Source organism: Monodelphis domestica, chromosome 8 (assembly GCF_027887165.1).
Source record: "Monodelphis domestica isolate mMonDom1 chromosome 8, mMonDom1.pri, whole genome shotgun sequence".
NCBI lineage: Eukaryota > Metazoa > Chordata > Mammalia > Didelphimorphia > Didelphidae > Monodelphis > Monodelphis domestica.
The window spans coordinates 51,957,012-51,967,761 of NC_077234.1; the positions used below are offsets into that span (position 1 = coordinate 51,957,012).

Below are 10,750 nucleotides of genomic sequence, written 5' to 3' on the forward strand. Positions count from 1 at the left end.
TAAACACATAAAAAATAACATCATCCCCTCCCTTCAATGACCTTACATCCCAATAGAGAATCCAACTCACAGAAGAAAATCCAAAAGCAGTAGTGGAAGAGATGATACATGAGTGCATGAGCATGATGGAGAAGTCCAGGGGAGTGTAGACCAGTGGAAAATGAAAGAAAGCTAGTTTAAGAGAGCTCTTAAATGGAGATTCTTTGAAGAGTCTCTCCTCCAATCAGAGACAATTGCTGCTCTAAAAATGCCTTTGGGGAAGGGATGGGAAGAAAGAGAATTGATTCTTTATGCATAAAATGGAAATTTTTTTTACATCAGAAGTAGTTTAGTCATACTCAACATAGACATGTCATACTTAAATGTATCCATTTTCCCTTCCGTGATGTGGAAAAGAAGAATGATGGAAACCAGACTAGCAAACCTGAGAAAGAGGACAGTTCAATGAATGGTGATCTAGCCTTAACTTGACTCTGAGTCTAGCGTAAAGTGCATCTGAGGGCAAGTTGGCTTAAAAATGGGGCAGCTTATAAGTTTTCTCCATGACAAGCCAGTATCAAGATCTGAAACTATATATTTAGACCTCCCAAAAAAGGATTTGTCTCTATTTAGGGTGAGTAAATAAGGAATATTATTTTAGGTAAAGTCTAGAGATAAAGATGGAACTAATGATGATCAATATCATGTTCTTGGAAATGTTTGAATTTTAGAAAGAGCTTTTGAATAAACTTTTCATTTTTATATTATTGACCTTAGTTAAAGGATGGCATATTTTTCATTCCCAGTGTTGGTTTAATATTCAAGATTTTCAAGTTTGTTTTTAACTCTCAAAACCTGATACCGAAATTTGACTAGAAGTATCTGGTCCAAACTGTCAGTTATGTTATTTCTTAAGGCAAAGAAATAATGGATATTTTAGAAGAAGAAATAACATAATATTAGGTTATATGTAGAAGACTATTTGTTTTAATTTTTTATTTAATTAGAACTACTATTTACTGCCTTGTGTGTAGTTTAAACAAAGTGATATATATGTGTTTGTGTGCTCACATATGTGTAATACATATATTTATTTTTCATTTATATATAGGTAAAATAAATATATGTGTTTTTTCTATTTGTATATGCATATGTATATATATTAGCTCTTTTGCACATATACATATGCAAATGGAAAATACATAGCTAAAATAGGAATTAGATTAATTTCATAACTGACAGTTTGGACCAGATACTTCTAGTCAAATTTCGGTATCAGGTTTTGAGAGTTAAAAACAAACTTGAAAATATTGAATATTAAACCAACAATGGGAATGAAAAATATGCCATCCTTTAACTAAGGTCAATAATATAAAAATGAAAAGTTTATTCAAAAGCTCTTTCTAAAATTCAAACATTTCCAAGAAACCATGTGACATCTGCTCCCTCCAAACAGACTTTGCCCTTAAAGACCTTACCCTCAAGAGATGGAAGGAAATGATAGTATAAACAGAAGCAGCAAGTTCCTAAGTACAGAGATCCAGACTTTAGAAGCGCCATATATTAGCTAATCCCTTGAGAGTAGAGGGCTGCATTTGTTTTCCTATGGTGCACACTGTGCAATTAGGATGTTGCCAATGGTCATCCAGATGGGCTGTGAGCTAAATCAGACACCAGGTGAAGAAATGCTTGGTCAACAAGAAGATCTAAAGAGAGCAAGATCAAAGGGCTGGGTTGCTGAGTTTGCTAACTCTAGGGCACTATGCTTTGCTCATCTGCCTGGCTGTCCACCCACTCCTAGGTGAGCTCCATAAACTGAAATTGTTATGGAAAGCTAAGATGGATGGTGCAAAAAAGGATTTGAATTTCTGATAATATTTTATGAAGTTACTTGAATAATTACTTTCCAAATCTTTGCAGAGCCCTCAGTAGTCTTTTTCATATTAGTTATTTAATGAGAGGAGAAAATAAGATTTAAGGGTATTACCATAAATTTTTTAGGTAAAAGGGACTTTAGAAATAATATAATCTAATCCCTTCAAATTATGAATGAGGAAATCAAAACACTAGCAGGTTATATCTTGCCCCAGTTCAGTGTTTCTTTTATACCCTATATACTGCTTCTTTCTTTGTCTTGGTTCTCTAAGTAACAAGATCTTATAATTAAATAATCCATATTGATTAAAGGAAATTTTTAAAAACTTTTTAAATGGTATTGATTTCCTTATTTTCACTTTGAAAACAATATTTTTTACAGGTGAAAACCATTAATGAGAAGATAACAATTGGGAAGATTTCAAAATATTGGTCAGGATTTGTAAATGATGTCTTCACAAATGCTGACAACTTTGGGATACATGTTCCTGCAGATCTAGATGTGAAAATCAAAGCAGCCATGATTGGAGCCTGTTTTCTCTTTGTAAGTATAGTCAGTTTTCTTAGGTAAACTGCATGGAGCACAATAAGTTATATTTATCTTTTGTCCTAGACACTTGATAGTGATAATAAGATAGTCTAATCTTCTGGAAATCTCTTCAGTGCCAGGAAGCTCTAAAACAAAACATCAAAAATAACAAAGAGCAGCTGGTTATCTAAATCATGGGAATCACTGATCTTGGATCTCCCATAAATAGAAATGATTTTGGCAATGTGGTATTAAAAAAAATTGGACCTGAGTTCAAATTATTTCTTGGATACTGACAGATTTGTTTGGCCCTAGGCAAGTCCTCTCACTTTCCCCCAAACACCTGTAATTGGCAGAACAGTAGCCTCTTTGTATCAGTAGTGGGACATTTGATCTTAGGACATTCACCAAACCAATGAAACCATAAATCAGCAGTCATCCCTTTGTCCTCCCCAAAGTTCAAATACCTCTTTATTTATATCTGAACAAAGTATTAGGATAATTATTTAATTTGCTACCCCATTATGTTCCCTTGCTAAACCAGACCTGAATAAGACCACTTCTCTGTCCTGCCTTTTCCTCAAATCAAATTAAATCAATAAGCCCTACTATGTGTCAGGCAGTATGCTAAGTGCATAAGAAAGAAACGCAAAAAACCAGGGTTTTTTTTTTTCCCTCAAGGAGCTCACAGTCCAATGGAGGAGACAAAACATAAGCAACTAACTATGAACAAACAAAATATAACCCGGCTAAATTGGATATGATCTCAGAATGAAGATGCTAAGGTTAAGGAAGACTGGGACAGGCTTCTTTGTAGAAGATAGGAGAGGATCTGAGACCAGAAGGAAGCTGGAAGGCAAAGATCAGGAAAAAGACAGGTCTAGGCAAAGGGAACAGCCAGTGAATCAGTTTAGACTCAGGAGATGGAGGTTCTAATGCAAGAAGTAGCAAGGAGGCCAGTGTCACTGGATCACAGACAAGTAGGGAAAAAGATGCAAGAAGACTGGAGTGTTTGGAAGAGACAAGTTATGGCACACTTAAGAAGATAAATAGAGGATTTTATATTTGATCCTGGAGGCAATAGGGAGCCATTGGAGTTTAATGAATAGAAAGGAGATGGGGAGAGATATGTACAGACCTACACTGAGTGGAGGATGGACTAGAGTGGGAAAGCCTTGAATTGAGGAAACCAAAATGCAGGCTATTGCAATAGCTCATGAGATGCTGAGTGCATGAACCAGTTACTAAAAGACAGCAGAGGAGAGAAGAATGCATATTTTAGAGATGTCATGAAGGAAAAAATAACCCACCTTTGGAATCAATTGGATATGGGATAAGGGGAGCCTAAGAAGTCATCTAGCTGGAAGAATATAGTGAGTCTGAGCATCATTGTTTGTGGGGCACATATGAGCATGGGAGAGCTCCTGGTGTATCAAACTGTAAACCATCGTTCCTTCCAAATCCTAATTTTGTCGAGATAAATTTTGGTTTTTGAAATTGATAAAACAGGAATCAAGAAATGAATCTTTAAAAGTGCTCTGACAGCTCCTGTCTCAGCGTCTTCAAAAGAGTTACTCAGTGTGAACCATTCTGAATATTATTCAGTGAATTTCCTCAATGGCCACTATAGCTCAAGAAATTCTTCAAAGAGATCTTAACTTTTTTTTCACCACATTTTGATGTAATTCTAGTACCTGTGGGCAAAAGCATAACAGTAGAAAGAAGTTTGGATTCAGAAACAAAGAATCTTGGAGTTAAAACCTAGATCCGGCAGCAATTGGTTTCCTTTACAATCAACCCAACAAAAGGTCATTCAATTGTGGTTTGGGGAAGAGAGAACCTCCTATTCCACCTGATTGCTGAGTATATTAGGAAGGTCTTCCTTCCCCCAATCCTAAATCTATCTCTCCACAATAGTTTTTAAGGGTCCTAGTTCTGTTCTCCTGGGCTTAACAGCCAAAGTTTATAGTCACATGGTGCTGAAACATTTGCAAAGTCCTTCATAAGCAAATCACATTTAATGCCACCTGAAACAAATAAAAAATCTTGTGAATTGGGGTACCCCACTGTGCAGATAGGGAAACAGATTCAAAGAATTTAATGTTGAACTCAGGGTTTGAATCCAGGACCCTTCTAAGTCTCAGGCTGGCACTGAGTTCCAGCTACACCCCCTTTAAATGACACCCTTTCACATGCTCGAAGAGAGCCATCACCTTGACCCTGAGTCTTTTTCCCCCAGGCTAAATATGTCCAGTTCCTTCAGCCAGGGCTAATAGGGTTTGATTTGAAACTGTTCACCATCCTGGTCGTGATCCTTTGGATGCTCTCCAGTGCATCAATGTCCTTCATGTGTGTATGTGTATATAAATTGTAAAATATATGAATACATACATATCCAAACATATATATATAAAACACAAAACATAATACTCTACATGGGATCTGACTGTAGGACTCTGACTCTCGTAAGAGCCTGGATTTGAACCATGTCTCTGATACTCACTCTTTGTGTGACCTTAGCAAATCATTTATGAATGAATGATTCGTAAGGGCATCTCTATTTCTAAATGCAATGATCTCTGAATGTAAACATGGGCCAGAGATTGTTAATGAATACTGTCCTGAGCATCCTTATGTTTTACCTTAGCTTGAGCTCCACAACAAGGGCTCTTTCATTTTGTCTTTGCATCTCCCAGCACTTAGCAGGTAACAAGCACTCATTCCATTCTTGGTCACTGACAGATGGTACTTTCACATAGCCTTCATCTAGTGTAAACATTTTATATGTACTTATTATAAAATATATGACTTTCAAAACACTTAGAATAGTGCCTGGAGAGCAATAGGCAGGTATTTAATAAATGCTTGTTCCCTTCTTCCCTCCATCCTTATTCTACACCAGCGTGTAGAACATAAGCTCCTTGAGGACAGGGACTGGTGTTTGCCTTTCTCTCTGTTCTTGGCTCTTAGCACAGCACCTGACACATAAAAATGCTTAATAAACACAAATATTTGATACTTGACTGACTCAAGCAACCTTACTAAATGTCATTTACATTTTCTTGCAGAAAGTAGAAAAGAAATCTCTATTCTGACATTTCACCTGACCTTCACTGTGACTGTGAGTCAACCCACACGAGAATTTAGGAAATAACTGACTAGAAGGGTGTTGTTATCCCTCTTTTATTTCTTTTCCTTGTCACAATAGTTTTCATTACTAGAGAGAGTGCTGGGCATTAAGGCAGGAAAACCTAGATTCCTGTTCAATTTCTGACACTTTCTATGTGACTTAGATAACTCTTGGGTTTGGTATCAGATAACCCTGGTTTTCCCATTAATGACCTTGCACCTGGTATGAGATATTAAACTTTAGTTTAATTAATCAAACTTTAGTTTAGGCTTTAGTTTCCTAACCTGTGAAATAATGAAACTAGACCAAATATTGGCTAGGGTCCTTTTCAGCACTAGATCTATGGTCCTATGGCACATCAGCTGTGTTCTGACTCCTTGGTGGAAGATGTTCCAATACCATTTCTCCTACTAACCATATAACAATGGATCTAAAGCTAGAAGGAACCTCTATGTTAGTCCAAACACCTAATTTTAAAAATAAAGAAACGGGGTCTCAGAGAGATTAAATTACTGGCATGAGGTCACACAACTATTATGATAGCCTGAGATGGAAAGCAAATTCATGTCCTGTAACAAGTTTAGAAGTCTTTCCATTAAAAGCATAAACCTTTCCTGTGCCAAACCCCTTGTACATATTCTATAGGTTAGTTTTCAAATGTCTGTGACAGCGCATTCTTGTATATATTTTATATCAGCTTAGAACCAACCGCCATACTTTTTCACATGAAAGTTGAGAAGTACGTGATGTCACGGGCTTCCACATTTGACTCGATGGCAAAAATTTCAATTTCCCTTGCATAAAAGGCATATCTCATATGAGAAATTACATCTGACAAAATTCAAACCAATGCACACAGCTCCCTACCTAGCCCAGAAAGACGTATTTGACTCTTGTGAGCAGAAATAACTATCGATAAGAGCAAACACCTCCATGACGCCTGGGCCATCCAGATATGTTTTCCTAATTACTCACTGTGCAATGATACTTACAACTTTCCGATTTCCTGCTGCACTGCTATCTTGGCTAAATGACACTTTGCTGGAGAACCACTGGGAAACATAATTGCTTCTCATAATCAAAGCTTACACGTCAAGCGTTTGATCTTAATTGTTGCCTTTTTGTATCATCCTTCATATTCACAGTTTATTTATTTGTAGGACTTTATGTTCTTTGAACATTCACTGGCTGGACTATAACAAGCAAGATGATAGAAACAATAAAATATGCAGGCCATTTTTCAGTAAGTAAAAAGTAACTCTAAACGATCCTTTTCCCTTTGAAGATGTCCACATTTGACGCTGGTTAATTCTTTTTTCATTTTCTTCTAGAAATCCCTTGGGCTCAGGATTTATTTCTGAAATGCCTGGATATCAGCTTTCTTTCTTTTTTTAAAGAAAATATTAATGATAGTATTTATTAAAATATAACTTAACAAAGTCATTAACTACTTGTGTATGTGTGGTAGCTAAATAGAGTTTCTGACCCGAGTACAAGGTTGCTTTGAAATCTGGCCACTCTTCTTTTTTCTCTTTTGATGTTATGGCATGAAAGATGAGAGTTCAGACTTGCAGCATCACTGATGAAAATTCAGTGTTTAGAGAATACTTTGAAGTTTAGCAGGGACTGGGACTGGTTACTAATCAAAAGAAGAGGATTCCCCTCCCCTTTTTTCAAACATAGTTTCTTCTGTTTTTGTTTCTTAATTCCCTGATCACCATCAAATTGTTTGTATTTTTCAATCAAAGGTAAAGAGTGGGAAAAATATATGTTGAAGGACTTGGTGTAGAAAGCAGAGCTAATCACTTTTTTCTTGGGAGAAACGGAGATTTGTTCCACCTCAAAGTCCAAATTTACAAATCAACGCTTGCTGAAAACATCTCTCCACATATTCAAATATTGCCTTATTTCCACATCTGTGGGTTACTATAACACTGTCATAGAGGAACAGTTGCCAGGTGAATGACCAGTAAAGATTTATCTAAGCTTGATAACAAGCAGAAACATTAAACTATCCATAATCCGTGAAATTGTCTACCTCATGAAGTCTCCCTGAGGGTTTTCAGACCAAAGTTGGATGGCCATATTTCAGGTATGGTGTAGAGGGGAATATTGTTCAGGCATAGGTTAGCCTAACTGGCCTTTGAGATCTCTTCCAAACCCATGATTTGGAGATCTTCAATACACACAAAAAATATTTTAAACAAAGAAGGTAGTATAGACATCAGGGGACAAGGGAAATTAAAGTGATCTCCAGATTGACCTACTCTTTTTTAATTAAAAAAAATTCTTATCTTCTGTCTTAGATTCAGTTCTGTATATTGGATATGAGGCAAGAACAGCAATGGGCATTAAGTGGCTTGCCGAGTTTCATACAGCTAGGAATGACTATTTGAGGCCATATTTGAACCCAGGATCTCTAGGGCGGGCTCACAATACACTGAGCCACCTAGCTGCTCCCTTTAACTTACTTTTAGTTGATAATTACAAGTATATCTCAACATACTCATCTGTACTACTTGACAGCATCCCCAATAGTACAAGTTCACTTCAACTGTTACATGTCTCTGGTCTGGAATCGAAGGGACCCAAGAATCCTGTAAAATTGGTTTTGAAAGTGGAGATTTTTTTAGCTTTACTTTTAGTATTAACAACTTTCAGAGAGATTCAGCTACATATGAAACTTGAACAGAAAGCTAAATGGATATCTTGTAACAAAACAACTTGGGTTGTTCCAAAAGCTTAACTTTAAGTTTACACACATGTGCACACACACCTGCAAAACTTGTTTACAAATAACTTGGCCAAGGTTGTTATTTTGGGGACCGCTACCTGTCCACTAAGGGATTCCTCATTTCTGGACACAGGTAGAGGTAGATCAGGTTAAGTCCCTAGGGTAGTACAATCTCCAAAAACAGGGGTTAAACTCTTTTACTCAAACTCGTTGACTTTATAGCTCTACAAGGTGTCCCCAAAAGAAAAGGAAAAGTTATTCAATAGAGAGGAATTTACTTCTTCCATGCAAAAGAAATGCTGGGCATAAAGCCTGGAAATCATGCATGATAGAGACTCAAAACAGGAATCAGAAACAAACTGAAATTGTGCTCTCCCAATGGATCGATATTTTAACAAAATCAACCTATGATATAGTTTGAAGGCATCCAGAGTAGGCATTTTATGTCTCACCTTAGCACTTGGTCAGAAAGAGGTTCTATATAGTAGTGGCAGTTCAAATGGTAACATGTCTGCACTAGGAAGGCACTGGTGTCTAGATGGAGGACTGGATGGGATATTTCTATCATTTCTGTCAATAAGACGAGTGGGGGAGGAGGAAGACAGAGTGGGGTAGGAGGGAGGAAGAAAGGAAGCAAGCAAGCAAGAAAGAAAGAAAGCAAGGAGGAAGGGGGAGAGAGAGAGAAAGATACTCAGAAAGAGAAAAATATTAGTTGTTTTATTTATAGTGTCCTTGTACTCATACATGTAAAATTGAAGGATATTTTTAAAATTTTATATCTCAAGAAACAAAACATTCTTCTAAATTTCTTCTAATTTTCTAAGAGGAAAAATACAAGGAGCTATTGTCCTCAGATAGCTAAATGCAAATGCACAAAGTATAGCTAATAAAGAAGTAAACCAGGTAGCACAATAAAAGAAAGAAAACTGGACCTCCCAGGCATGACTAATAGATGGTAAATGGGACCCTTTTTCTAAATATGTCAATTTAGAAGTATAAACTATTTTAAAAGAATAGAGTAATTAAAACTAAGCATATAAGAAAGTCCAGCAACCAGAAAGGGAGAAAATGTTTTCACTGCAAAGCAAGAGAGGTGGAAGCAGAAATGGCATTGGTATCAGAGCAAAAAAAAAAGTGGAGGGTATGAGGACTTCTGGAAATATATCTCAAGATCAGGGTATTACAGAGTATTGAACCTAGCTTTCATTTATCTGGTTACCTACTTGAATTCATTCTGGCAGAAAGGAAGCAACTAATAATTTATTGAAATATTTTTGGTTAATTTTCATCATCATAAAGTAAGAGTTCTTAACCTGGAGACCAAAACCTTTTTGTATATCTATATATTTATATATGCACGTCTATATCTATGCATATAAATCCATTACTTTAAATATAAATGATTTTCTTTGTGATTTTATGTATTTTCTTTTTTTGAATTTTAAAACCTTATTCTGAGTTCACAGATTTCACCAGACTGTCATGATATAAAAAAGTAAAAACAAAAAAAAACAAAAAAAAAATCCTTTCCTAAAGATAATGAACCACTAAGTAGAAAATTGTATTTTTAGATCTGATTTTCATTTACAATGAGAGATTCATTGCTAAGTATAATGTGAATCTTAAGTTCAAAATCTGATATAATTGAGAAAAGCTAGCTATTCAATATTTTTGAGAGTTTATTTGAAAGACTTTTGAGGATGAAAAGTGGCAAGAGCCAATAGACTAAAAGTAAATAATAGCATAATAAACAAGAAGTTATCAGGAATGAAAATTTGAAGGCACAGAAGAGAAGAAAAGGGGGAGCTACTAAAAGAGCCTGATGTGGATGCATAGGGAGCTCTTTGACCAATTTAGATTTTTAAAAGGCACATCTAGAAAGAAAACCCAAGCAATGTCATTGAATGAAGGATAATTCAAAAACTTGTCATAGTCATGTAACAATACTATGAGAAGTGGAAAAGTTCAGAAGAAGCTGGTGAAGGAATCTAAATACAAACAGAAAGAGATTAAAGAAGCTTTTTTTCTTTAATCTGCTGTAGGAAAAGAGGAAGAGTAAAGCCCTGAACAAGTCTCATTCTCATTTATAAAATTAGGCTATTAGTGGTACATGCCTGACAATGTTATTAAGAAACAAATGATACTTAAAGCACTTTGCAAACCTTAAACCCCTGTATAATTTCTAACTAGCAAAGAGGAAAGTTTTAGGGTAAATATGAATGGAATGATAATAGTAGTTGACTGCATTCTGATCTTCAACTCTTCCCTCTCACTTCCCTCCTAGTCAAACCTGTTGTCAGCAACCCTATAGCTGGCAGAGATCCTGCAGGCGAAAGGCATATCTATAGCTTTCTTATCTCGCCTGAGTCCTAGAAATAATAATATTAACAGATACTCTGAAAATGCTGATGATTTCCTAATCAATTTTACTGGACTTTGCCAAAAATTAGGACTGATTTGTACCTACAGAGATATTTTATGTTGTTTGATTTGTCATATTTTT

At 35.9% G+C, this 10,750-nt stretch overlaps 1 protein-coding gene across 1 annotated transcript in view; it reads left to right on the top strand.

Annotated features, from left to right (window-relative positions):
• The window catches only part of LOC100018515 (phospholipid scramblase family member 5), a 34,238-nt gene extending 27,282 nt beyond the window's left edge, over positions 1-6,956 (top strand). Inside the window, exons 6-8 of the mRNA XM_007502071.3 lie at positions 2,237-2,398; positions 6,674-6,756; positions 6,845-6,956. Coding sequence (XP_007502133.1) covers positions 2,237-2,398; positions 6,674-6,712 — 201 coding nt within the window. The 3' untranslated portion in view covers positions 6,713-6,756; positions 6,845-6,956. The remainder of the gene's footprint in view (positions 1-2,236; positions 2,399-6,673; positions 6,757-6,844) is intronic.
• The last annotated feature ends 3,794 nt before the right edge of the window (positions 6,957-10,750 follow it).